The following is a 27,492-nucleotide window of genomic DNA, read 5'->3' on the forward strand; positions in this document are numbered from 1 at the left end:
TCGCCCTCCCTTTTTTTTTTATGCCAGGCGGCCGTAAAGGGATCGGCGCACGCGAGCGGCGGGGCCTGGCCTGGCCTGGCGTGAGGCGGCTGGGGTCATACCGGGTAGCCCCGCAGCTCCGTTCCAAGGCAGCGGCAGCCGCTGGTGCTGCTGTTGCCGCGCTGCGGCGGCTCGGCGGGGGCGCGGAAGGTGCCTCCGCCGCTGCCGCCGCCTGGGCCTGAAACAAGATGGCGGCGCTGGGCGGCGAGTTCTTCAGTGTGGGCAGCCAAGTGTCGTGCCGGACCTGCCAGGAGCAACGGCTGCAGGGCGAGGTGGTGGCCTTTGACTACCCCAGCAAGATGCTGGCGCTTAGTATCCTGACTTGAAGGGAGGAGGAGCGGGGGGGAGGGGGAGGACCAGGCCTACCAGCCTGGGACGGGAAAGGGCTCCTGGCCCCTTCTTAGGCTGCTGGGCCTGACTTCGCTTTGGCAGGGCGGGAGAGACTGGCGGCTGGGAAGAGAAGAGCCGGATTCGGCGTGGAGGCTTGGTGGTGGGCTTGGCATGGGCCGTGGTTGAGAAGGGCTGGCGAGGCTGCTCGCTGGCCTACCGGGCCGGGCCGGAGTCCATTCCTTGGCCTCTTGGAAGCACGTAAGTGCGGAGGCTGGATCGCAGGGAGGAACCTGTGTGAAGGGGGCATCGCTTGTGTCCACTGGCTGATGCAATGGTAAGGGAGATTTGAAATGTGCTCGTTGCGGTCGAGTGGTCGAGTGTCTTGACCTGATGGGTAAGTAGGAGAGAGAGTGCCACGTTTGGAGCAATAGATTGTGCATGGAGGGAGGAATACAGCAGGGGGTTGGAAAGGGAGGGGTGGATCAGGTAAACGTGGCAGGTGTTATATTTTTATCTGTTCTTTCAAGTAGCTGGTGTGTAAGCCGAGAGGAAACTGCCTATCCTGCAGGCATTTATTGAGCTTCACAATAACCTGGTGGAATTAGCCAAGGTCACCCTGCAAGCTTCATGGTACATTGGTGGGGGGTGTTAAACTTAGATCTCCTAGACTTTAGGGGTATGGCGATTGTTACCAGTTTACTGTATGGGAGGTGTACATTTTTTCTTTAATAAATATGAAAGGCGAGCCCATTTTAGATAGTATTGCATTTGAAATTAAATAAATTGCATGTGCATTTTTCCTAAGAAAGGCTTGAAACAAGTGTTAACTGGCCTTCATAATGTGGAGTGGAATATAGTTGGTGCTGGAGAACAAGGGTGTTCAATGTTTACATGTAGTGACTCCCTGAAAATCCCTAGAATGTTTTTGAAATTAATGAGACCTAGAGGAAGGTTAGCAGCGATTATACATGTTGGAAAACAGAACACAGTTGATTTTTTTGGGATGTGGTGGAAGTGGCAGTTATTTAAGTGCTGGAGATTTCTTTGATTTGACTATCCTTTCTCCAGGGCCACAGACAGAGGGTAGCTATAGGAGAGATTAACTTGCTGTCATCAGCTCACATGTGAAGTCCCACAGGCAGCAGACCTCTCTCCAATCCTATTTAATATCTTCATGCACCCTCTTGCTCAGCTGGTGCAGAAGTTTGTGCTGGGGTGTCATCAATACACAGATGACACCTAGCTCTTCCTCCTGATGTGTGGCCACCCTGATTCTCCTGCTGAATTCTTAGCCAGATGCCTGGAAGCAGTGATGAGATGACTCGAGCAAAGTCTTCTGAAGCTCAGCCCTTCAAAGATGGAGGTCCTGTGGCTGAGCAGGAAGGGTCAAAGCGAGGAAGCGTACCTACCCAATCTGGATGGAATGCAACTAACAGTAGCTCACTCTGCCAGAAACCTAGGTGTGATCCTTGATGCCTCCATTTCCATGGAGGCTCAGGTCATGAGAGTAGCGTGGCAGGCTTTCTACCATCGGTGCCAAGCCAAAGCTACTAGCACCCTACTTGGCCCCAGAACATATAGCCACAGTGATCCATGCAATGGTCATCTCTAGACTAAACGTCTGCACTCGCTCTACACAGGCCTGCCCTTAACCTTGATCTGGAAACTGGTCCAGAATGCTGGGGCCAGAGTCCTCACAAACATACCGTGGAGGGCACATATCCGGCCAGCACTTCCAACAAGTCTACTGTCTTCCGAATTCTGGATCAGGCTTAAGGTTTTGGTAATCACCTTCAAGGCCATACGCAGTCTGGCCCCAGTGTATCTGAGAGACCGCCTCCCTGCCTGTACCCCCAAGAAAGCCTTATGCTCCACCAACTCCAACTGGTTGCGGATCCCTGGCCCCAGCATTCGATGTCAATCCTCAACTGGGGCCAGGGCTTTCTCTGTCCTGGCCCCCACCTGGTGGAATGAGCTCCCTAGACAGATAAGGGCCCTGCTTGAACTCCCATAATTCCATAGGGGAATTCCTCCACCAGGCATTTTGTAGAGGCAAATAACATTGTAGAGGCCTAATAACATCCGCTGGTCCTCCAGACATTCCCCTGCACATGATATGAATCTAAGCCGTATAGGTTTATATAGGTAGACGTTATGAAAGTTATTGTTGTATTATAAATTGTTATAATCCCTGCTGTTCAACTTGGAACCTACTATTTATTGATTGATTTTATTTCTATACCGCCCTTCCGTATGGCTCAGGGCGGTTTATATACAACATGTAACTGTTGTGACTGTTATTGTGTTGTTGATATGATGCTTCTATGTATATTCTTCACATTTTGTGTAAACGGCCCTGAGCCTCATGGGAGGGTGGTATAGAAATATAATAAATAAATAGTGCGTTTCTGTAGGGAGAACAATTTCCCACTAGCTGCAGTCCAAAACACCCTGAAAGATTGCTTCTGTTCTTCCTGTACATGGAAACTTTCTGACAGATCCAAATTTCTGCATGTCAAAGTGGAAATTTACAGACCAGGTATTCCATAAGGTCCTTTGAGCAATATGTTGCTTCAGTTGCCTTTCATTACCATGGTGGCATAGGTGGGGGGTGGGGAATGCTGTCTTGCATACTGTAAGTTTATTGTGAATGTGTGGTCCATGGGGGATGTTTCATCCGCACTTCCCTCTTGACTCCATTGCAAAACCCACCTTAGGCACAGTAGGATGTTTCAGCGGCATGAGTGTTAATCAATGGTAATACTTGTGTCCTCCGTGGTTAGAGCTGAGATGAAATGGGAGAAAGCGTATCGTAGTTCCGATGTTACGTCTCTACTGACCTGGTTTTATTCTGTCTGAAAGAGCTGCTCTGGGTAGGAAGTAAAGCAGTTTTGGGTTCTTGACATCAAAAGTCTCAGGCAAATTTCACTTTCTTTTGGGGCTCCTACTTGTCAGAATCCATTCTTTTGTGAGTTATCACTTGCCTTGGTATATGGAACAGGGCCATGCCTCTTGTGGGATTTGTGTTGAAGAGTCTGAACTTGGAAATCTTTGTTCTTATAAAAGTCAAGTAACATGTTCTCAGTGACTGGAAAAACAGAATTGCACTTCACAAACATATGACACAACTCATTCATTCCCTTGTATCATGCAGATCTTCAAAGGGTACTGGTGAGCTAATTGCATAAAATTAAATCATTTGTTTCCAGAGGCTCATAATTCAATGGTAGTGCTGAAAGTATTAAATGTTTGTATTCCTTTTGCTCTAGGCTTTTGAAAAATTGAAGTTTTTACCTTGGTGTGAAATATCTTAATAAAGACTAGCTCTATCCAAAGGAAGGTACTCTGATTAATACTTTCTCTTTGAAGTTCTGAACTATATATTCTGGAAAATTTTCCTTAATATTTTCCTCCAGAATGCCCTTCTTCCAGTGGCAAGCCTAACCATGCAGATATCTTGCTTATAAACCTACAGTATGTTTCAGACGTGGAAATAATCAACGACCGCACGGAAACCCCCCCACCTTTAGCTTCACTCAATGTTAGCAAGGTAAGAATTCCATGTGAAATTTATTTTTCTGTCCCTGAGAATCATAGAATCATAAGTTGGAAGGGACCTCATGGGTCATCTAGTCCAACCCTCTACACAATGCAGGAACTTACAGCTACCGGCCCTCCCACAGTGACCCCAATTTCATGCCCAAGTGATCCCCCCACCAAAAATCTCCAGAATTCAGGCTGGCCTGGAGTAAATTCACCTACCATTCCACAGTAGCGATCAGAAATTCCCTGGATATGCAAGGAAGGGCCACAAAAGACAAACACTGACACATCCCTTCCTGCCCACCCACTCACAGTCTGCCTATTTGAAACCATTGGAACTATATTTACTAATCACTAGCAGTATGGAGTCTGTATCTGTTTTAACTAATCTAGCAGCTTTATGAGCTTCAGTCTGTGGCCCATGTAGCAGCATTCTGGTTGGTTACCCAGATTAGCATGGTGTCTTGCTCTGCCCTCATGTTAAATTAAAGAGGCTCAGAAGTAGATCACATATTTTGTTTGCAGAGGGGGCCGGATAGATTCTCTGTTGTCTCCAGGTAAATGTATCTTGGGTAGCAGGTAATGGGAAAGCCTTAGCTTTGCCTGAAATGTTGTAGGACCTTCAGTTATCTCAGTAGACAGCTTAGATGGACCAGAGTCCTAACTGGCTAGATGCAATTTCATATATTTCTGTGAGGTGAACTCTTTGTTTCCTTTTAAGTATATCTGTAATTCTTCATGTGAAAAAGAAATTTCAGATTATGTGAGAATAGAAAGAATGCTGCTGGATTAGACCAACGAACCATCTAATTTTCACCTGGTAGCCAGCCAGTTATCCTGGAGAGCCAGTAAATAGGACAGAAAAGAAGGCCAACCCCTTATGTTGCCTCTGAATTTCAGAGGTTTACTGCCTTCAGTCCCTTCAGTTCCGATGCCTAGTAGCCACTGATGGACCTGTCCTCCATGAATCCATTTTAAAGATTCTTGTGGCTGTCACTACAATTTAATACTCGTTAACAGGATGTGTTAATGCTCCATTGTACAGCACAGGTGAAAACAAGATCTATTCAAAAGAACAATCTGCTCATGGTATATGTGCTTGAATCATGCTGTAGAAATGTGATTTCTATACATCATAAATTACTGTGTACTGGAATGCATAAGTCATAGAGCCAATGGAATGGGTGTCCTGAGGAGGGCCAAAGACCTGTTGATCTCAGAAGTGTGAACTTGACAAAAATGAAAGGAAACATAAGCGAGTCAAATCCCTGGCAGATTCATCGAGCCTGTTTAAAACCACACTTTTTGAAACTAGATTGCTTTTTAATAGCCTCTTTGGTTTGTGTTAAGATTAAGATATTCTTTTAGACTTAGCAGTGCCATTCCGAACCTGGAAAATGCAAAGAGGCTTTTTAAAAAAAAGTCTGCTCCAGTGAATTGAACAGAACTGTCTTCGGCAGAAGAAAAATAAGTTGGTATTAGGCATGTGAAAAGAGAATTTGTGGAGCAGCTTGCTACAATGTCAAGACAAACATTTCCTTAAATATATCCAGAGTAGGATACCAACCTTTGGATGTACAGGGAATAAAAGAATTGCTAAAGAAATATGGAGATGGCAAAGAAACTCTTTGAATAGGAGAAGTCATCTAAACTGGCTAGGTCATGCCTCTGCTCACTCAGGTTGGATAGCTCTACTGCTGATGGCATATACCTGAGAGTTTGTTGTTTGTTGTTTAGTTTTTGGCATACACTTGAGGAACTCAGATACAAGGCTGTTATGTGACTTGCAGCTAAATTTAGTAGTTGTACCAGGAAACTGAAGAATAGCAAATATACTGATTTTTAAAAAGAAGGATCCAGAGTGGACACAAGGTGGAGAGAATTGACAAAGATCTATTTCAGTCCCAGGCAAATGAATAGAATTGTGAGGCACATAGGGAAAATCAGCATGGCTTCTTCAAAGGGAAGTCCTGACTCACCAACTTTTTGGAGTTGAACAACCAAGTAGAAGTGGTGACCTGGTAGACATTACATACTTGGATTTTTAAATTGCTTTTGATATGGAAAAAACCCTGAGTAAACCAAGGAATCCTGAGTAAGCTTAGCAATCATGGTATAAGAGGGCAGGCTCTCTTATGGATTAAAAATTGGTTAAAGGCAGGAAGCAAATAAATGGACAGTTCTTACAGTGGAAGGAGTAAGCTGTGGGTGATGGAATGTGATTGGTTGAACAGACAGGCAAGCCAGTTGGAGGAGACACTTGGGTGGGACAGCTGCCCTGAGTGGGTGTTAAGCGCTGAGTGCCACTTAAGACATGAGATACACTCCTCCTCCAAGGCCTTACCAGAAATATTAAATGGAACAGACAAGGGAGAGTAAAGTAATGGCCAACATTGGATCAAAAAAAAAATCCCAACGTTGAGTATAGGTAAACAGGGCCTGAATTTGTTGAGACTGAATTGGGAAAAGATCTTTGAGTCATAGTTAACAGCTCAGTGCAAATGTCAACCAAGTGTGCTGCAGCAATGAAAAAGTCAAACTCTATGCTATGGATTATTAGAAAAGGAATTGAAACTAGAACAGCCAGTATTATAATACCCCAGTCTACATCTGTAGTGCAGCCTCATTTGAAATACTGTGTACAGTTCTGCTCAACATATTTCTAAAAGGACATTGCAGATCTGAAGCAAGTACAGAAGGTAACCAAGATAATTAGAGGCACAAGGCTCCTATTAATATTTATATGAGGAAAGGCTGGGATTTTCAGTTTAGAAAAGAGACAACTAAGGGCCCGCCAGTTTTATTGTGTTTGTTTCTATATTTGTGTTTTGTTATTGCTCTGGTCTAAGACCATTTAAATAAGTATGTAAATAAAAAAATAGACAAGTAAGGGGGAACATGATATTTATAAAATTATGCACAGGGTTGAGAGAGTTGACAAAGATCAATTTCTCTCCCTCTCCCAGTATACTAGAAATGAAGGGCATCCAGTGAAGTTGATGGGCAGGAGATTCAGGATGGAGAAAAGGAAATACTTCTCTATGCAGTGATTAATTAAAATACGGAATCCACTGCCAGATGTAATGATAGTACAGACTGAGATGGCTTTAAAAGTGGATTAAACCGATTCATGCAGGGTAGATCTATCAGTGGGACTCTTGAGGACTTCCATGTTTACCTTCATCTTTGAATACTGGTGCCTGCAAGCAACCCATTGATGGACCTCCATTGTTACCAGCTGGCCACTGTGAGACAGGACGCTGGACTGGATGGACCACTGCTCTGTTCCAGTAGAGCTTTTTTTGGTGTTATGTATCAGAGTAGCCTCTTGTGGCGCAGAGTGGTAAGGCAGCCGTCTGAAAGCTTTGCCCATGAGGCTGGGAGTTCAATCCCAGCAGCTGGCTCAAGGCTGACTCAGCCTTCCATCCTTCCGAGGTCGGTAAAATGAGTACCCAGCTTGCTGGGGGGTAAACGGTAATGACTGGGGAAGGCACTGGCAAACCACCCCGTATTGAGTCTGCCATGAAAACGCTGGAGGGCGTCACCCCAAGGGTCAGACATGACCCAGTGCTTGCACAAGGGGATACCTTTACCTTTACCTTTTTATCAGAGTAGATGAAGACCACTCCCAAGAGCTGAATCTGAAATAGTGTACATGAATCTATAAGGAATAATAATTACAATTCATAGTAAACAAATCAACACAAGTTCCTGTTGAATCCCAGTCCTATAATAGAGGTTTTATTGAGTGACATGGGATGCTGAAATCTCTCTCACCAACATACTCTGTGTAGAGCAGTGGTTCTCAACCTGGGGGTCAGGACCCCTTTGGGGGTTGAACAACCCTTTCACAGGGGTTGTAGCAGGGCAAGCAGCTTGTCTGGGGTGGGGGACGCCATCCACACAACAGCCTTGTGGGGTAGATTGAGATAGAGTGTTCGTCTTTCTGGAGGAACGGAAAAGAGCGAGATCGGTTTGGTGGGACAAGAGGCAGAACTGAACTGAGAAACCCCCGGGGAAAAAAAATGTATATACAATCATGAACAATGGATCTTCACACCATTGGTCAGTTTTGGTTTAATTTCTGTGAAAGAACACTTGCATAATTTTATGGTTGGGGGTCACCACAACATGAGGAACTGTATTAAAGGATTGGGGCATTAGGAAGGTTGAGAACCACTGGCATAGAGTGCCACATTAGAGAATATGGAAATGAAGGAGCCCTTGACGATGTGGTCTTAATATTGTTGGGTTCCATGGTAGTGTCATTTGGGTATAAGCACAGTGCTGTCACCAGGCCTTGTATTTCCACTGGGTGGTCCCTTGTTGTTGAATGGTTGCCTAAGCTCGGGGAGCCTGTTGAGTCTGTCCCATAGAATAGGAGTAGTCAACCTGTGGTCCTCCAGGTGTCCATGGACTACAATTGCCATGAGCCCCTGCCATCATTTGCATTTACTGGCAGGGGCTCATGGAAATTGTAGTCCAGTGGTCCCCAACCTTTTTATCACTGGGGACCACTCAGCGCCTTTTACTGAGGCCTGGTGGGGGGGGGTAGTTCTCTACTCTCAACCACTGCCCTAGTGCTCTCTGATCGCTATGGTAATGTTTAAACATCCCTTCAAAATAAGATACAGACATGCCACAACAATGAAGTGTGTTGTAAAGGGCTGGGGGGTGGTGAAGTCTAGGGCCAGAGGGGGGGGGAGAAGGCGTCCTTCGGGGCCCACCTCCAATTAGTCGAAGGACCACATGTGGTCCGCGGCCCACAGGTTGGGGATCGCTATTGTAGTCCATGGACATCTGGAGGACCACAGGTTGACTACCCCTCCCATAGAACATGCCTTCAGGGTACCTGTCTATCTCTTTTCCAAGTGAGTACTCTAGTTTTAGGAATGCTTGGTAACCTTAGTACAGCTCAAAGAACTGCTAAGTTGAAATTCATACAGCAGATTTCATACTGCTAGACAAAGTGGAGACCTAAAGTGTTTTCTCGCTGTAAAAACAAAAATCAGTTGTGGAATTTTATTTAACATTTTGTCTTTTGTACAGAGCACCAACCATGCACATTTGAATACAAAGACCAGTTGTGGAAATTTTTTTCTCAAAATGGTCAGCTTACCAGACCTCTACCACAATACATCCATTTGTATTAATGTGCATTAATTATGTTAATTTGTTTGGAGCGAAATCTTACCTTAATCTTAAATTGTTTCTAATAAGGTATCATGTCAGAGTTGGAAAGTTAAAGCACTATTTAAATGCCAACTATCTTGTTTGAAATCCCGGGTACTTATCCCAGCATACTGCCTTTCAAATTATGTAATTTGCTCTAGGGAGGGAAGACAAGGTAAATTCTGAAGTTCTTTTTCCTTGCCTATAGAAAACTTATTCCCTGGGTAAAAAGACCAGGCAGACATTTGGGGGGCAAGAGTTGTCCTCAGGTCGAGATGCATCTCTGAACCCTTTGGGAGTTACCTCAGCTAACTGGAGTTGGTCACTGTCTATATTGTCTGAACATCATATGCAGAGCCAACAAGTGATATCATTCACAGTCCCATCCCAGGTTAATAACTCTGCAATTCCTTTCCCAGCTTGCGAACAAAGCACGGATGGAGAAGGAAGAAAAACTGAGCCAGGCATATGCAATTAGTGCTGGCGTCTCTTTGGAAGGACAGCAGCTTTTCCAGACTATACACAAGACGTAAGTAGCAGGATGGAAGGACAAAAAACAGAGGGCTCAGTGGCATCTGGTGGTGGGACAGGACAACTTGCGCCTCGTTTCTAAAGCCAGAAATCATGGCCCAGTGTGTATCCTCCCTCAATTCTGTCATTCCATCTCCAATGTACAAATATTCTTCCTTTAAAAGTTGTATCTTGGATGTACAATGTGGCTCTTTTCCTGCAGGAGTAAACAAGACAGATGCATCTCTTTCTCTTCTCTGCCACCCTTCTTCTGAGAGCTCAGAGTTGTAAAAATGATTATCTCTACTCCTCTGTTTCTTTATTTTGTTTTTTAACCCTCCCAGCAACTATGTGAGGAAAATTAAACAGAAGTAGCAGCTAGCCCCCATTTCTCAAATACATCATTTATTCAGGGTGCACACCAAATTCGGCTGTGGTATTGATGAGTTTTTAGCTCAGCGCCCTGACTATGCACTGACCTCAGCGAATTAAGGCATTTCAAATGTTGAAAAGTACACTGAGAAATGATTAAACTGAAATGAGATTTGGTCACCTCTCACCCATTCACATTTCTACATGAATGTGCCCTGCACACCACAGAGCTTTGGTCAACATATATTATGCAAATAATGGTATGTCAAAACACGTGAGATTTGAATTAGCATTTCTCCCCATTGCTATAATTATCTCATGTTCCTGATGGCACAGCCATGCCATGGTGGAAGTGTGTGAGGAACTTTTTATATGCATACAAATGTTTGAATCTCATATGTGAGTACCTTCATGCTAGATAATCTGGTAATATCACACTTCTATCACCATTTCAGGTTGTGCAGGACCCATTGAAAACCATTGATCTTTTGTAAATGGAAGTTTTAGCGGAAGTTTACTCTGCGGCAAAGACTGCCTAACACTTAATAGGACTTCTTAAGTCAAGAAGACAATTTACAAAGGCACTGTAAAATTATATGCACAAGGTGATTTCAAACACAGCTTAGTCATTTCACTAGCTCTGGAGAAACCCTGAGATTTCCACCCAGTTAGCTATGATCAGTTTGGAGTTGCAATATAGGATGAAAGAGATACAAAGTCAAGTTCCTAAGTATTGTTTGACAGCTCAAGGTGAATAATTACTGATTTTTTCTAGAGCAGTTAAGCAAGTCAGACTTCAGCAATATGGTGTTTTTGTGATGGCCTTATTAGATCATGGAAACTCAGTCGATGTTGTTTATCTGGATTTCAATAAGGCTTTTGACAAGGTTTCCCATGATGTTCTGATGGGTAAACTGGAAAATTGTAGAATGAATTTTCAGATGGTTAGGCAGATAGGGTTAGAAAATTGCACCCATCAGAGTGGAGGGAAGTGAACAGCAGAGTTCCACAGGGCTCAATTGCTGGGTTTGGTACTTTTTAACATTTTTATCAATGATCTGGACAAAGGGGTAGGGGGACTCCTCATTAAACTTAGATGACACAAAATTGGGAGGAGCAGCAAACACCTCAGAAGATACAGAGTTCAATGAGATCTGAATGCTCTGAAAAAGTGGGCAAATGAGAACAAGATGCAGTTCAATAAGAAGAAGTGCAGAGTTCTAGGTCTGGGTCACAAAAATGAGAAGCATGCATACTGGATGGGAGAGACACTTCTGGGTAGTAGTGTGTGTGAACATGATATTGGAGTATTTACGGACTGGGTCCCAACCCCCTTACACAGGTTGGGATCCTTGTGCATATACTTTTACAGTGCCTTTGTAAATTGTCTTCTTGGCTTAAGAAGTCCTGTTAAGTGTTAGGTAGTCTTTGCCACCGAGTAAACTTCAGTTTCAGTGTTGTAGATGGGTGTGGTGGCACAAGCCTGTAATCCCAACAGCTGGGGAGGCAGAGGCTGGTGGATTGCTTGATTTCAGTAGTTCTGGGCTGTCGTGGGTTATGCTATTTAAGTGTCTGCATTAAATTTGGAATCGGTATGATGAGCTCCAGGGTAGCCAGGGCCCATTAGATTGTCAATGGAGTAAAGAGTTTCATGTTGTATCAGAATATTTCCGGTGGCTGTAACAGATCTCTATACCATGCATTTTAACAGTTGCCTGTAAAAATGATGGTTATGCAATACACTTCTGGTACAAGTGCACTGGCCTATTTATGTATCTTTGGCCTTCTGGATGTGTTCTTTGCTGTTTGATTTGTGTGTGTGGCTGTGCACACTATTATATATTTTTAAAAGATTGACTAATTCCTCAAAGAGGATACAATAGGGTTACTGTACTTATTAGAACTACAGTCATCTATAGAAACAGCAGATATAACTGGGGAATATGAGAACACCCACATGTTATGTGAGAAATAAGACCTCCAGTTTACATGAAACATTATATCTTTCGGGGAAAGAATCAGTAAATCAGAGAATACACGTCCCATGCTCAGGTCAACACAGTGGTTTTCAGCATAACAATTTTGAAGGGTTACCAGCAGAGTGGTTTGAGGAGAGGCTTACGTTCCAGCCCTGAAACTTGGTCCTCCTCAAGGGAGACCTTTAAATCTGACCAGTATTGTGTATAATATGCTTCTTCCCATGGCATCTTTTCAGATCACTCTATGTTGAGTCAGATTATTCATTTCATAACTGTGTGTCAGTCACAGTTGTGTGACGGGCACAACTCATGGACCTGTACTAGTTTCTGATCAATAGGCATTCCATTACCCTGATATGACTGTTCTTCTAAAGCAGGCTTTCTCAACCAGGATTTCATGAAACCCTGGGGTTTCTGGACATCTCTGGAAGGGTTTCCTGAATTGGTGGGTTAATTAATTATTTAATCAATTAATTATATATTTAAAAATAAAACATTGATCAGATAATATAATCATATATCAGTGAGCCAGTTTGGTGTAGTGGTTAGGAGTGCGGACTTCTAATCTGGCATGCCAGGTTCGATTCTGCGCTCCCCCACATGCAACCAGCTGGGTGACCTTGGGCTCGCCACGGCACTGATAAAACTGTTCTGACCAAGCAGTGATATCAGGGCTCTCTCAGCCTCACCCACCCCACAGGGTGTCTGTTGTGGGGAGAGGAATGGGAAGGTGACTGTAAGCCGCTTTGAGCCTCCTTCGGGTAGGGAAAAGCGGCATATAAGAACCAACTCTTCTTCTTCTGATGGGATGAGTGTAAGCTATGCTTTTCAACCATATTCTGCATGGCCACACCACTTCTGGGGTTTCTCAGCCTGACAAATGTTTCAGGGGTTCTCAATGGTATAAAAATGTTTTTGCCATTGAGAAAGGCTGCTATATGTATATTGCCTCTACTTCAAATAGTCAAGTTTTTAGTAGACTTCTTGACATGTTTTTCCCCCTTACTTCACTTAGAAATTGACAATGCAGTCTTTATAGCTCCGCAGAAGTTTTGAATAAAATACTATAATTATGCTTTGACATTCACAGACATCAGACTTGAATTAAATGTTTTTTTTAAGACTACTAAAATTAGCTGTTTCCTTCAGGACTGACACAGGATGAGCAGGCATACAGTAACAGATTTTTCCCACTCTAATCCATTTTACACATTAATTTTCAGATTATCTCATTTTTCAATTTTTTTTTATTTCACTGTTTGTGGAAGTGAATAAGGCTGCAATCCTGAGGATCCCCCCCCCCCCCAAATTTAAGCCATTCTGAATAACATTTATTCAGAGGATCTTTGATTAAACTCTGATCAACAACTGAAGACAGCAACAGAATACAGGATGATCTTGATAGGCTTGAGAAGTGGACTAAACTGCATAGTGCAGGGGTTTGGACTAGATGACCCATGATGTCCCTTCCAACTCTGTGATTCTATGCCTCTTTTACTTGACGTTTGCTCCTCACATAACTGAAAAATCTTTTCTTGTTACAATGGGCTTCCCTGGCCAATCTTAGCTCACTCTCAGCTTTGGCCTTTCTGATGATTGATCTACAGTGCCTAGTAACCTGTATGTACTCTTCTTTAGAGCTCTGTCCTTCCCTCCATTTCCTGAACATTTTCCTTTTCTTTCTTAGTTCCTCTTGAAGTTCTCTGTTCATCCAAATAGGCTTCTTAGAGCTCCTGCAGTGTTTTCGTCTTTCTGGGATAATCATTGATTGAGCATGCAATCGCTCTTGTTTGAGTAGCGCCCACCCTTCACATGCTCCCTTCCCTTCCAGCATTCTCGTCCATGGTATGATACTCATCATGTCTCTGAGTTTATTAAAGTTTGCCCTACGAAAATCCAACATCCGCGTCTGGCTACAAGCTTCCTTGGCTCCCCATCTCAAAAGGAATTCTATGAGGACATGGTCACTTCCCCCTAGGGTCCCCACCTCCTTCACCTCATCCACCAACTCTTGCCTGTTGGTCAGTATTAAGTCCAGTATGGCTGAACCTCTTGTGGGTTCATCTACCATTTGATAAATGAAATTGTCAGCCAGGCAGGTCAGAAACTTGCATGACTGAGGACGCTTCGCAGAGTTAGTTTCCCAGCACACATCTGGGAAATTGAAGTCACCCATGATGACAAGGTCCTGCCGTTTGGATATTTTCTCAAGCTGCTCACAAAGTGCAGCATCCACATCCTCTCGTTAGTCAGGCGGTCGGTAGCAGGCACCAACCACCACACTCTTTGTTTTCTCCTCGCTTATTTTCACCCAGATGCTTTCCACTGTAGATATGCTCTCCTTCACTAGAATTTCCTGACAGGTAAGCCCTTTCCTCACATACAGTGCCACTCCTCCACCTCTTCGATCTATTCTGTTTTTTTCTGAACAGTTCATATCCATCCACCATTACATTCCAGTCATGAGAATCATTCCACCAAGTTTCTGTGATGCCTACTAGATCATACCTTTCCATCAGCATGAGAAGTTCCAGCTCTTCCTTTTTATTGCCCATGCTTTGGGCATTAGTATAAAGACATCTGAATCCTTTTACTTTTGGGTCCCTATGAGCTGGCCTTGCCGGTTGGGCTGCCCCCGATCGGTCTCCTTCCTTACAGTTTGTAGTTAGCCAGGCATGTTATGTTGCCTGTAAATAGGTATAACTATTTACAAAATATACCTATTTTGTAAATAGGTATAACTATTGCTCGCATCCATGAGGCCAAAATTAGTCCATGTCAATCAATGGTGATAAACACTGAGGCGAGTATGGGTGCCCAGGTTGATGGAAACGTTTTAAAGATATCCAGGGAAACTGGATCCTGCTGCCTTGCTGCTTTTTAGTGCTGACCACAGTTCTTCCACTTCTTGTTGATTGACTGGAGGCCAGTTCTCTGGTGGGGGCTTTTCTGTGAGTAGAATTTTTAAAAAATCAAGATGATGTGTTTAATTCAGGCCATTTCCTTTATTTGTTGAGTAGGGATCACAGTCAGATGTTGGACATTAGCTGCAATTTGTTGCCAGAATACTGTGGTGTCTTCTGAGTTAAAGGCATGCGTGTAATAATTGCTTCCAGGTGCACTGTTTCTGGTGTTGTTTCTTCAATAAGATCAGTTGTTGATAATCTCTTTGGCCTGTAAGTACTTAGATAGTAAGTGGTCACGGGCAGCTATCCTCCACTCCATGTAAACTGAGCAGAGCCATCTTTTAGCCTGCCAACTCTTGATGTATCATGGCAATCTTTAGTTTGATGTGTAGACAGAGCCATAAAGTGAAGCTGTTCAGGAGGGGGGGGGGAGCAGCAGCAGTGGTGAAAAAGGTAAATGCTATGTTAGGGATTTTTTTAGGGAAAGGGATTGAGAATAAGATTATCAGTATTATAATATCTCTGTATAGATCTGTGGTGTGGCCTTGTTTGTACTACAGTGTACTGTTCTGATCACCATATCTGAACAATGACATTGTAGAGCTATAAAAACTACAGGGGAGGGCACCCTGGATTAATGAGGGGGCTAGAGCACTTTCCCTGTAAGGAAAAGTTGGAGAGTCTGGTACTTTTCAGTTTAGAAAAGAGACTAGCAAGGGGGGAGGGTATACATGGTAGAGGTTTATAAAATTATGCAAGTGGTGGAGGAAGTTGACAAAGATAATTTTTTCTTCTTCTCCCAAAATACTAGAAATCAAGGGCATCCGATGAAACTGATGAACAGTAGTAGGCTTAATAGGAACAAAAGGAAATACTATTTTATACAGAGTGATTAAAATGTGGAATTGAGAGGATCTTCGATTACTCAGCAGAGCAAAGTCTTGGCAGGTAGTCAAAGATTTCTTAAGTAATAAAGTACTCTCATCAAGGCACTGTTGAAATTGTGGCCGAGGATGAAGGTCTCCACATATATCCCAAACCTGTTTCCTCCCTCCTGTGGAAATCCAGCGAAACCAGGGGAACATCACTCTGATGAGGAATTCAGCTTCAAGGGAAAAGGAGAAAGGAACAGAGCAAATGGATTGCTTAGAGGTGAAGAAGAGGGGAGGGGGTGGAACAAAATGCAGGAAGGAAAAGCAAGTTATAAAACAAAGCAAAGGAGACAAGCTGCCCCCATCGACACAGGGGTGAATACATAACCTAATTACAGAAACATCCTAAATAATGGCAAAAGCTGCAGGGTTCTGACAGGAATTCCCTGCCAGAGGGTATAGTGATGTCCACCAGAATGAACAGCTTTAAAGAGGGATTAGATCGATTAATGGATGTTAAGTATATTAATGGCTATTGTCCATGATGACTTCACATTCAGAGGCATTAAATCTCTGTATCCCAGAGCCAGGAGGCAACATCAGGGGAAGGCCTCAGACTCTGTGCCTGGCTGTTGGCCATCCAGACTCCAGAGGAGCTGATTGACTACGATGTAAGACAGGATGCTGGACTAGATGGACCACTGGTCTAATCCAACAGAGCTGTTCTTATGTTCTTACACAGGCAGCTTATCAGCCAACGCTTGTTCTATTCTTCCAAGCCATAGAATCGCCCTCTCTGGTTTTGGTAGGAAGCTGCTCTAGTAATTTGTCTTGGTTGATCTTTGGCCATTGAACAAAAATCTGAGTCAATCTTCAGTCTGCAACCTTGTTGAGTCCTCTGTGTGCCATTTATTCTCCAGCAGGATTTTTTAAAGAACCCCTGTGGGTCTCTGTCTGTCTCTCTCTCGCTCTTAATCGTCTTCTCTCCACGCTAAACAGACCAAGCTCCCTCAACTTTTCCTTATACAACTTGGTCTTCAAACCCCCCACCATCTTTGAATTCCTCCTCTGGACATGCTACAGTTTTTCGATATCTTTCTTCAGTTGTGGTGCCCAAAACTGAACACAGTACTCCAAGTGAGGTCTCACCACAATAGGGTAAACTATTAACATCACCTTCCGTGATCTGGACACTATACTTCTTTTAATACAGCCCAAAGTCCCCTTTGCCTTTATAGTCATGAGTCACACTGCTGATTCATGTTCAGTGTCTGGTCTACTAAGACCCCCAGATCCTTTTCACCCATACTGCTGCCAAGACAAGTTGCGCCCATCCTATACTTATGCCTATGATTTTCCTACCTAAATGAAGAACTTTGCATTTACCACATTTAAAATTCATTTTATTCATGTTAGCCCAGTTTTCTAGCCTGTCAACATCTTGTATTTTGATCCTGTCTTCTGGTGTGCTACCCCTCCCAGCTTAGTGTCACCTGCAAATTTAATAAATACCCCTTCTGCTCATTCATCCAAAGCATTTATAAATACGTTGAAGAACATAGGGCCTGGGTCCCATCCCTGAGGTATTGCTCGTGTTACTCCTCTCCTGGTTTCTTTAGGTTCCTCCCAGTTTTCCTTCTCTAGGTATTGTGATTGTGGCTTTAGGATTTCACTTTTGAGAAACTCCCAACCTTCTTGGACTTCCATCTCCTTATCTGACCATGGAATTCTACCAAACATAACTTTGTTAAAATTTGCTCTCCTGAAGTCCAGCCTGTATGTGTGAAAGATCCCATGACCACTATTATTATCGTTTATTGAACTTCTATCCCGACACTTTCCAGAGCCTTTCAGCAGTTTACAATATAAAACCCTCAAAACCCCAACATAAAACCCACTATATCCCAAAGATTGGCGGTCTAAAATCCCTTCCTCGTGCAGACCTCCCTTGAAGTGGGGATGTATATATAATACAACTGAGCCTAAGGAGGGGCCATGATATCCCTAGCACTAGTACTGACCTCGACCAAAGACCTGACAGATGAGCTCTGTTTTACAGGCCTTGCAGAACCTACTGGATGGAGGATATGCTTCTAGGTAACACTGTGTGTGAACGAGACCTTGGGGTACTTGTGGATTGTAAGCTAAACATAAGCAGGCAGTGTGATGCAGCTGTAAAAAAGGCAAATGTCATTTTGGGCTGTATCAACAGAGGCATCACATCAAAATCACAAGATGTCATAGTCCCATTGTATACGGCACTGGTCAGACCACACCTGGAGTACTGTGTGCAGTTCTGGAGGCCTCACTTCAATAAGGACGTAGATAAAATTGAAAGGGTACAGAGGAGAGCGACGAAGATGATCTGGGGCCAAAGGACCAAGCCCTATGAAGATAGGTTGAGGGACTTGGGAATGTTCAGCCTGGAGAAAAGGAGGTTGAGAGGGGACATGATAGTCCTCTTTAAGTATTTGAAAGGTTGTCACTTGGAGGAGCGCAGGATGCTGTTCCCGTTGGCTGCAGAGGAAAGGACGCGCAGTAATGGGTTTAAACTACAAGTACAACGATAGAGGCTAGATATCAGGAAAAAACATTTCACAGTCAGAGTAGTTCAACAGTGGAATAGGCTGCCTAAGGAGGAACTCCCCCTCACTGGCAGTCTTCAAGCAAAGGTTGGATACACACTTCTCTTGGATGCTTTAGGATGCTTTGGGCTGATCCTGCGTAGAGCAGGGGGTTGGACTAGATGGCCTGTATGGCCCCTTCCATCTCTATGATTCTATGATCCTTACTGTGGTAGCTCTTTCAGGCCCTTCAGCTCTCCTGGGACCTCATTCCACCAGGTTGGACCCATGACCAAAAGGTCCCTAGCCGAGGCCAGGCATGCTTCCTTTGGGCCATGGACCTCCAAAAGATTTGTGCCTGCAGAATGAAGTGCTTTATGAGCGTGCATAAGCAGGTAAGGGATCCCTCAGATAAGTAGGGCCCAAGCTGTGAATGGTGTTAAAGGTCAAAACCAGGACCTTGAACTTAATCCAGGCCAAGGCTGGCAGCCAATGCACCTGCCTCAACACCGGCTGGATACAAATCCTCTAAGATGTGTTCGTGAAGATCCTAGCAGCCGTATTTTTTACCAGGTGGAATTTCCAGGTCAATGTAAGGGCAGGCCAACATAGACCAAATGACAGAATCCAATATAGAGGTGACTGTTGCATGGATCATGGTAGCCAAGCAGTCTTGGGGCAGGTAGGGCGTTAATCGACTTGCCTGGTGCAGATGGAAAAACACGGTGTGGGCTACTCCCATGACCTGGGCCTCCATAGACGGAGGCATCCAGAATGATGCCCAAATTTCTTGCCCACCTTGGCCGGGGATGAGATATCAAGCTGTACCCCAGCCAAGGTGGGCAACTGCACTTCTTGTCCTTCTACCTTTTTGTCAAGCCACAGGACCTCTGTCTTGGAGAGGTTGAATTTCAGGCATCTCTTTTCTAACCATCCAGCAACAGCTTCTAAACATCTGACTAATGTTATTTGAGGGGAGTCTGGGTGTCCGTCCATGAGGTGATAGAGCTGGGTGTCATCCGCATACTGGTGACAACCCACCCCATAACTCTGGACCAGCTGCGCTGGAGGGCACATGAAAATGTTGAACAGTGTGTGAGAGAGAACTGTGCCCTGAGGGGACCCCACAAGGGAGTTGATAAGGGCGCGAGAATTCCATCATCACCGCTACCCTCTGTGTCCAGTTCCAGATAAAGGAGCTCAGCCATTTAAGGGCTGTCCCCTGAATTCTGACCCCAGCGAGGCAGTGAGCCAACAACTTGTGGTCGATCGCGTCAAATGTGTCCAACAGATCAAGCATCACAAGTATGGCTGAACTGCCATGATCTAGTTGGCGCTGGAGATTATCCACCAAGGCTATCAACATCGTCTCCACCCCATGGCCATGATGGAAGCCTGACTAGTCTCTAGTTTGCTTTCTGTATGGCAGGAAGGAATGTCAAGACCTTATCTGCGAAAAAGCTTGCTAATTGGCAGCCAAGTGCCAATTGGCACCCCTCCTCAAAGGCGGTCAAGGGTCGAACTACCCTAAACAACTGGGCTAGGTGGCAGCAAAGAACACACGTTTAGCCACCCTAACCGCCATTTCACATGTCTTTATAATAAGGTGACCAGATTGTCCCACTTTTGGAGGGACATCTGGGGGCACCTGGCAAATGGTACTTATGTTGAAATTAAAAAATATATATTACAATACTATTTTTATGTTCTATGCATTCTATGAAAAAAATTGTTGCTCCATACAGACCAAATTTTTAATCAAGAACCCCCTGGTCAATGGTGTCCCGCTTTACCAATGTTAAAATCTGGTCACCTTACCCATATAAGCATGCAAAAAAATGTTCTTGCTGCTTTCTTATAAGACATCATCCACACTTGCTCTAGCTGTCTCTCTTCCCTCTGCAAGGGCATAGAGGGTGTCTGGGAGTGTTCTTGTCCATAGTGGCAGTCAGCGGGACTGCCAGTCCTCCACTAACACCGCTAGTCATTCATTAGGAGGCATCAGGTCCCACAAAGAATTCAGGAATCCAGTTGGATCCTGAAGTCTCCATGGCCAGGCTTAAATACGCCAGCTGCCGACACAGGGGAGGGATGGAATCCAGAGCTGAGCCTTCAGAGCATATTGACCATGGAATGGGATCAACCGCCAACAAACTCGCCTCTACCCCAGCATTGAATACAAAATCAAGTTCAGCAATACATTGGGAGGACCTCAGTACCTCCATGGTGGACACCAGGTCCAAACCATACCTGGAATGCAGAAAATCAGCACAGACATTGAAGCCCTTCAGAATTACAAGCCCAGGCTATCACTGCCTCCAGGAGGCTCGCTGGAGTAGCGTTGGGTGAGCGGTAAACCGCCCAGATAGCCAAGCTCTCTGCTGACCCCCACTCCACTCCAACATATCCTGATGATCAACAGTGCCGGGAGAGCCCTGTAGGACAAAACCTCCCAGATCAGATTTGCCACCCCCTTCCCCTACCATGGAGTCAGTTTTGGTGGAGGACCGCAAACCTGGGTAGGGCCTGATCTTTAATGGCAACTGTCTCACCCAGGTTTTGGTTATACATGTCAGGTCTGCTCCCTGCCCTGTAAAATACTCTTACAAGGTGGAGGACTTATTACTGATCTGGCATTGCACAGCACCAGTGTCGGCTCCTCCCTAGCCTCCACCACCTCCTGTCTAGGGATGGAACAGAGATTAGAAGGACAATAAGTGGGCCCAGCCCCGATGTTTTGACAGCCGTGAGAACCCCACTTCCATGGGCCTATTGAACCGATATGATTCCCTGCCCTTTTGTCCAGTCTCCTCACCCTGCTATACCTTCCTTGGCTCATGATCCTTGGGATCCCCAACTACCTATAGGCCAGCCCCTCTAGGATTACCTCCACCCCCAAAACCTCCCCAGACAGAATCAGCCATCCCCTCCCCCACCTTAGCCCTAATCTAATACCTCCACTAACTTTTACTGCCCACCCCTCTTCCAAACCACTCTACCCACAAAACCCTACCACCTCAACTAAGGAATACAGATATTTTAAAACCAACTGATAACCCCCGGAAGGGGCACCCCCAGATCCCCCCTCAGGCATCTTCCTGTGCCCACCCTCCCCAATGGGTCCCTTGGACAACCAATCCCCTCCCCTGGTTCTGTCCTGATCTGGAGGGAACTGTGCCGGCTCAGCAGCTGCAGTTCAGTCTGTCACCACTATGTGGCAGACTTCCTCTTCAGGACTCCTTTTTCTCCAGCTCCCTCAGCACAATCTCTTCTTGCCAGCTAAGATGTTTTCTTTGGGCCGTTCCCCGCTGCTTCCCACACACGAGATTGGGAATTGAATTCCAGCTCTAGTCCGCTGTTCCTCATCTATCACGCCGCCTTCTGGGTGTCAGAACTCTTCGCTCCACTGCTGCTCGCACTTAAGCCCGCCAGTATCTCACAACTTCCACATTCTCCCGCTGGTCACCCCAGGCGTTATTTGGCCACTCACTGCCAGCTGCAGTATTTGACAGAGCTTTTTCTGAGGCTACTCCATTCTCACCTTAAAACCTTCATTCTCCCCAAGGCCCCCCAAATGGGAACCAGCAGATTTGGAATCTGAAAGCCCAGTTCGAAGCACAAACCGGTGGAGTGTTCTTGTGTTGCTGGTGCTGGCAAGCCATCTTGAAATGATGGTGTCCTGTCTCCCTGAGAACTTTGTAAACTGGTCTAGGAGCATCTCATCCAAGTCCTCTGCCTGGCCTGGTGGTCTATGCCCTTGCAAAGCCCGTTCTTATGAATGGGCTTTGCAGCTAGTAGTTTTATAAAAGTTGGTTTGCAAAGGGTTGAAAATATATCCTGTTCATTCAGTCGTATTTTAATCAATTAATTCAGTGTCATAACAGCAACGATCAAAGATCCAGTTTGTACTTGGCTAGGTTCCAGTAATTTTAAACAGTAGTAGTTTTTAAAAGCTAGTTTTCAGTTGTCATAGAAACTTGAAGATATATGCAGGTCATTCACGTATTTCAGCAGTTAAGTCAATATTCTGGAAATGTTCCAGTTAGTACCTGGATAAGTTCCTGTGAGAGGAACTAGGGCTCCTCCTAGTGCCTTCCCCAACACATAGGGTGGAAGTCCCCCTTTCAGAGGGTTCCAAATTGGAGGAGGGAAGGGGGCATCATCCGAGTTGCTCTTCTTTTCTCGAGCTCTGGCCCCTCTGGCCTCCTCCAGTGTCGCTACTCCACTTCTCCTCCTTGGGGCTCCTCAGTTCTTCTCTTTTTCCACTCCTTGTTCACACCGGTCATCAGCTTCCTGTCTTCCCCTCTGCCTCCAACCCTTGGTTGCTCCATTGTCCCAGTATCCCGCTCCAGCCCCTGGCCCACCTCTGAAGGTTCAAAATCCCTGCCCTCCTTCCTCAGCATTGTCTGCTGGTTCTTTCAGCTGGGGGGGGGGGAGCTGCAGGAACGTCTAGGCAGCTGGTTGGAGCTGGCTGTGACCAAGGTGTCTGCACATCAGCTGACCAGTTGCTCCTCATGGCTGTGTCCTTGCTGGGATGCAGCAGGTACAGCTGTGGTGGCAATGGTGAGCTGCATGGCAAGGGACTCAGGTGTGATGGCAGCCAGGTGGCCACAGAGATGCTTGCTCACTGCAGGGCTTCTCCCAGCGGCAGTGACTCGGGCCGCTTGACTTGGGCTCCAGTGAGTTGAGGGTGCCATTTCAAACAGTTAATTTTGCTTCAAAGTTTTTTTTCAGTAGAGAAGAAATAAATAAAGCAAATTTTAAAAAGCGAAAGTAAACCAGTAAGAGAATGAGCAGGTAGGCATCACTTACAGTGAAGCAAAACAACTTCTGTATCTGCAAAGATGTTTTCAGCTAATTAGGAGCAAGCCTGACCTGGCATTTTAGCCCCAAAACAGTAGACTTTGAGGAGCTTAATGAAAAATTTCTCTCACTCTGATGCCATTGTCTGGCTCACGGTTAATATTCTTCCATTTGCCTTCCTGATTCTTTTAAAGACTATAAATCCTCCTTTGTTCATGGAGGTTTGTTCCTTTGTAAAGACCTCATTAAGCATCTGTTACCTTGTTAACACTGTATCCTGGTAAATGGCGTTCATAGTTGGATTGGTGGCCATGGGGCGAAGACAGCTGTGTCCTCTTTCCAGGTGGGTTGGGCACTTGGACAGAATAAACCTTTGAGTCTAGTTGGTAAAACTGTGTGTGCATTCCCTCTCTTCCAGCATTAAAGACTGTAAATGGCAAGAGAAGAATATAGTTGTGATGGAAGATGTCGTCATTGCCCCTCCGTACCAAGTGGAAAACTGTAAAGGCAAAGAGGGGAGTGCCCTAAGTCATGTACGCAAAATAGTAAGTGGATCAGGGGCTTGGGACTGGTGTGTGTGTGTGTGTGAGGGGGGGGGACCACAAGAGCGGTGGGCAATCAGTGCGGCTTAAAAGGCAGCTACACAAGTGCAGCTGGAGTCCTATTGTGGTCCAGGTTGTTAAATATCTTCCATCTCTTCCTCTACTGTTAAAAGCTCTGCTAGATTTAGTTTTGTTAACATTTACTCTGCTAAATGCAGGTGTCAGTCTTTCCAATGAACAGGAAGCGATTTTAAAACCCTGTCCTTCATCCAGGACGGGTCTGACCCAGTGTTGCAGCAGCAGGGCTGAACGAATAGATTCCTAGCCATATGAAGTGCTCGGGAGGGCAGCTACAAAATGAGCCTTTGCAGATGCCCCATCGTGTGCCACATTCCCCAGCTCTGTGAACCTCCCTATCCTATGCTTCCCACCCCTTGGGTTCCCTTGTACTCTTTGCCTCCCAGGTCCAATTCTGCTGTCTGGGTCAGCTGAAAGCCTGGGGCTTCTTGCACGGCCACTCACTGCTTTAAAACAGTCTTGCCTCTAATAAACTCAGCCCATATCACTAACCTGTTAAGTTCCCCACCCCCAAAACTAAGTACCAGACCAGCACTAACTCCCTCACGCTCTTCTTCTCCTTCATTTAGGTCGAGAAACATTTTAGAGATGTCGAAAGCCAAAAGGTGATGCAGCGTTCACAAGTCCAGCCGACACAGAAGGAAAGCGCCCTCTCGTCCTGAGTCCTGCCGGCCCTTCCTTGGTTGCGACAGATTGCTCCTGCGGGGTGGGGATGGGATGGGGTTGGGGGATACCCTTCGAACACGCAGCCGCAGATGACACAGACTTCTGCAAAGAGGTCGGGGGAGGGCAGGGGGGTGTTACTTCTGTTCTCGCGGTGGCCCTGTAACGATGGGACCCACCACTTCCGAACTTTAGGCTTAAAAAAAAAAAAGAATAATTTAAAACACTCATTCATTACTTGACTAACAGGTTCTTTCATTTCTGCCCTGCCAGGTGTTTCCCCCCAGCACAGTCAGCTGAGTTGTTATTTTGAGTTTTCTTTCCCTCCCAGAAGCCTCTCATCTTTTTCGTTTTTAGCTTTACTGAAATTGATTCCACATTAAGCCCCCTCTTCCTCCTGTATCATAGGAGAATTCAGCTCCCCCATCTCCTCCTGTTTAAAAAAATAGAGGAAAAAAAAGAAAATTAACAAGCTGACTGTGATAATGTAATCGGGACCTTTTGTGTGACTGGCGACATTGTTTTGGTTTTTGTTTTGCACAGGGCAAGGCTTGAATTAGCCTTATTTTTCTTATCTCAAAATTATATATATATAAATATATATATAAAATATCCTTTAAATATGTTCTGCTTCTTGCAGTACTCTGAACTGGGATCATGGCAAAAAAAATCAAGCTTAAACCCACTGAACCTTCTGCAGTGGGCATTTTTGTATGTCTTTATGGAGGTCAGGCACATTTGGAAGCTTAAGGGATTGCTGGGTCATACCCTGCCTGGGTTCATGGTCGGAAGGCAAAAATAAATTTGATCTGTGGATGTTATTTTCTTAGGATTTCATAGCTGATTTTTTAAAGTATGCTGCCATAAATCGGCCTTCTGTTCATTATATTGGCATGGGTTGTACCTCACAGCCTGCAGAACTGTTGGAACAATTTTGTTCTCAGAGAGCTGGGCATTGTGGGTATGCCAGCTTTTCCTTCCCAAGGCTCTTTGGCTGGTGGGGGCAAGGGGTAGATGATACTTATGAGTTTACCACATGCTGTTGGCCTTTTGGAATCCAAACAGGGGGGACAAGAAAAGGCTTGGGGTAAGCACACCTGTGGGCATGTCCAGACCCCTCTTGAATCAAGAAGACTGCAGATAAATAAATATTTGTGATACCTTTGTATTTTTGCAGCATGGTAAACCTGACGTATTTAACTTCTCCTCTCAAGTTGGCTTGAATAAGCATGGTGTCTTGACATTTGAATCCTTCAGATGAGGCAATGCACCGCCAGTGTTCAAATAGCCTTCTGTGGCTCCTCTTTTTTGAACATAGCTTCAGCGGATGAGATCAGGAGCTGTGGCTTTGTAGAAATCAGATGGGAAGCTCCCAGTCTATGGTGGTGAAAATGGGTTCTGTCTCCTAGCTGTGAGTGGTAGGATGCTCATTGTGGCCTATTTCACAAGCCCTTGTCTGAAGGCATTGAACCCATTACTTTTGCAGCCTGAGACTTGGCCACAGATTTGTCGTGTCCATTCTTCTGAGCAGCATCTCCCAAGTGGACCGCCCATAGTCTTCTGTAATTACATTTGCCTCAGTAATATGTTGGGGTAGGAAGTAAATGAAGTAGGCCTTGACCCAGGCAAGAAGGTGAGGTTGCAAAGGATTTTATTATTTTTTTGCCATGATCCCGTCACCCCATTTCCCTTTTGTGTGTGTGTGTTTGTTTTTTTTAAAAAACAAATGGATCAAAATTTAAATAATTCAAGCCCTGCCTTTCAGAATGGAGGGAATTTTTTTTTAGTATTGTCTAGCAGAACCAATAAAAAAACCCAAGATTTTTTTAACCATCAAACCAGTGTTTGCCTTGGTGGGTTTGTGTATTTTGGGGTGAAGAGTGTTTGGGGTGGAGGGCACTGCAAACCTCACAAGCAGGAGAAAAAGCTGTACAGATGATTCTAGGGATATATTGCACTCAGTCTTCCTGCTGAAAATCCTTACGGATACTGTAGAAGATGTTCCTTGCCACAACAGATCCGTGGATTAAAAATGTTGGTAGGCAGATGCTGCAGGACAAACAGGGAGGTGGTAAGCAGATGCATGTTCCACAGAAGGCTCACAGGGTTCTAAACCAAGGTTGTAAGTGCGTCATTGTGATGTCAGAGCCTAGCATGAGCAGGCAGGTAATTTTCCCTGTTAGCTTGGGAAGGGAAGTTCCTTTTTCGCCTTCTGCTGGGACAGCCTGTGTGTACAATTGCCTTTTAAAACTTTCTTCAAAATTTATAAGGCACACATTGGGAAGAATCCATTTTGTGCTATGCTCATAGAATCAGTTGGAAGGAACCTCCAAGGTCATGTAGAATGCAGGAAATTCACAACTATTTGCCCACCTACAGTGACCCCAATTTCATGCCCAGATGATGCTCCCCCTACCCTAAAAACCAGAATCCTTGGCCAGGAAATTCACCTCCCAACCCCAAAATGGTGATCAGCATTTCCTTGGGCATGAAGAGTCACAACTACCTTTCAATCTGCTTTTCAGCTGCCAGGGAATTATAAACTGAACTTGGAAAACACCTCTGTGCTCTCCCTTCTAAGCACCACCTCAGTCCACTGAATGTGAGACTAAGTCATAGGTCCTGAGCAACCAGGATTGTATCCCTGCTGCAGAAGCTCAGATGCCTGTTTTTTCATATCAAAAATCCCTAAGTAAGTTTTGAGTCCTCTGAATTGAAAAGATTACAAAGGGGGGGGGGGTCATGTTAACAACTTAGCTATTGTGCAAACGTGTGTGAATAGAATTTCCACTGTTCCCAGGATGAGACTTCACTGCACTTGATCCATATCACTCATTTGGGGTGGGAGGGGGGGGAGGAATTGCACATTTATTGCACATGATAATTGCACATTTTTATGCTGAAACCACTTTTTTGGGTTACCTTGATAAAAATTATTTTTTGTATAGAGCACATTCAGCCCCAGTCATTGGTGATTCCTACTTTCCAAAAGGGGAACTGACTCTTCAAGCCCACATGAGGCTTGAATTGGGGTATTTCATGAGCCAAACCCCACTATCACTTTTCTTGACTTGACCAGCTTCATGTTTAATTGCCTAGAAATGTGTACCTGGTTCTGA

The 27,492-nt window shown here is 44.9% G+C and overlaps 1 protein-coding gene across 1 annotated transcript; it reads left to right on the top strand.

The window, feature by feature from the left end:
- LSM12 (LSM12 homolog) lies at positions 1 to 26,211 on the top strand. Its single transcript, XM_077313032.1, has 5 exons — positions 1 to 351; positions 3,786 to 3,919; positions 9,504 to 9,613; positions 23,509 to 23,635; positions 24,280 to 26,211. The coding sequence occupies exons 1-5, from the start codon at positions 228 to 230 to the stop codon at positions 24,370 to 24,372; spliced, it is 588 nt and encodes a 195-aa protein (XP_077169147.1). The 5' UTR covers positions 1 to 227; the 3' UTR covers positions 24,373 to 26,211.
- The last annotated feature ends 1,281 nt before the right edge of the window (positions 26,212 to 27,492 follow it).

This window comes from Paroedura picta, chromosome 16, assembly GCF_049243985.1.
Source record: "Paroedura picta isolate Pp20150507F chromosome 16, Ppicta_v3.0, whole genome shotgun sequence".
Classification (NCBI taxonomy): domain Eukaryota; kingdom Metazoa; phylum Chordata; class Lepidosauria; order Squamata; family Gekkonidae; genus Paroedura; species Paroedura picta.

What these genes read in the sequence shown, in the direction of transcription:
- LSM12 (XM_077313032.1), top strand. Translation starts at nt 228, where the DNA reads ATGGCGGCGCTGGGCGGCGAGTTCTTCAGTGTGGGCAGCCAAGTGTCG. An exon ending in CAGCAAGATGCTGGCGCTTA is followed by an intron (nt 352 to 3,785) that starts GTATCCTGACTT and finishes ATTTTCCTCCAG; the next exon opens with AATGCCCTTCTTCCAGTGGC. An exon ending in CTTCACTCAATGTTAGCAAG is followed by an intron (nt 3,920 to 9,503) that starts GTAAGAATTCCA and finishes TTCCTTTCCCAG; the next exon opens with CTTGCGAACAAAGCACGGAT.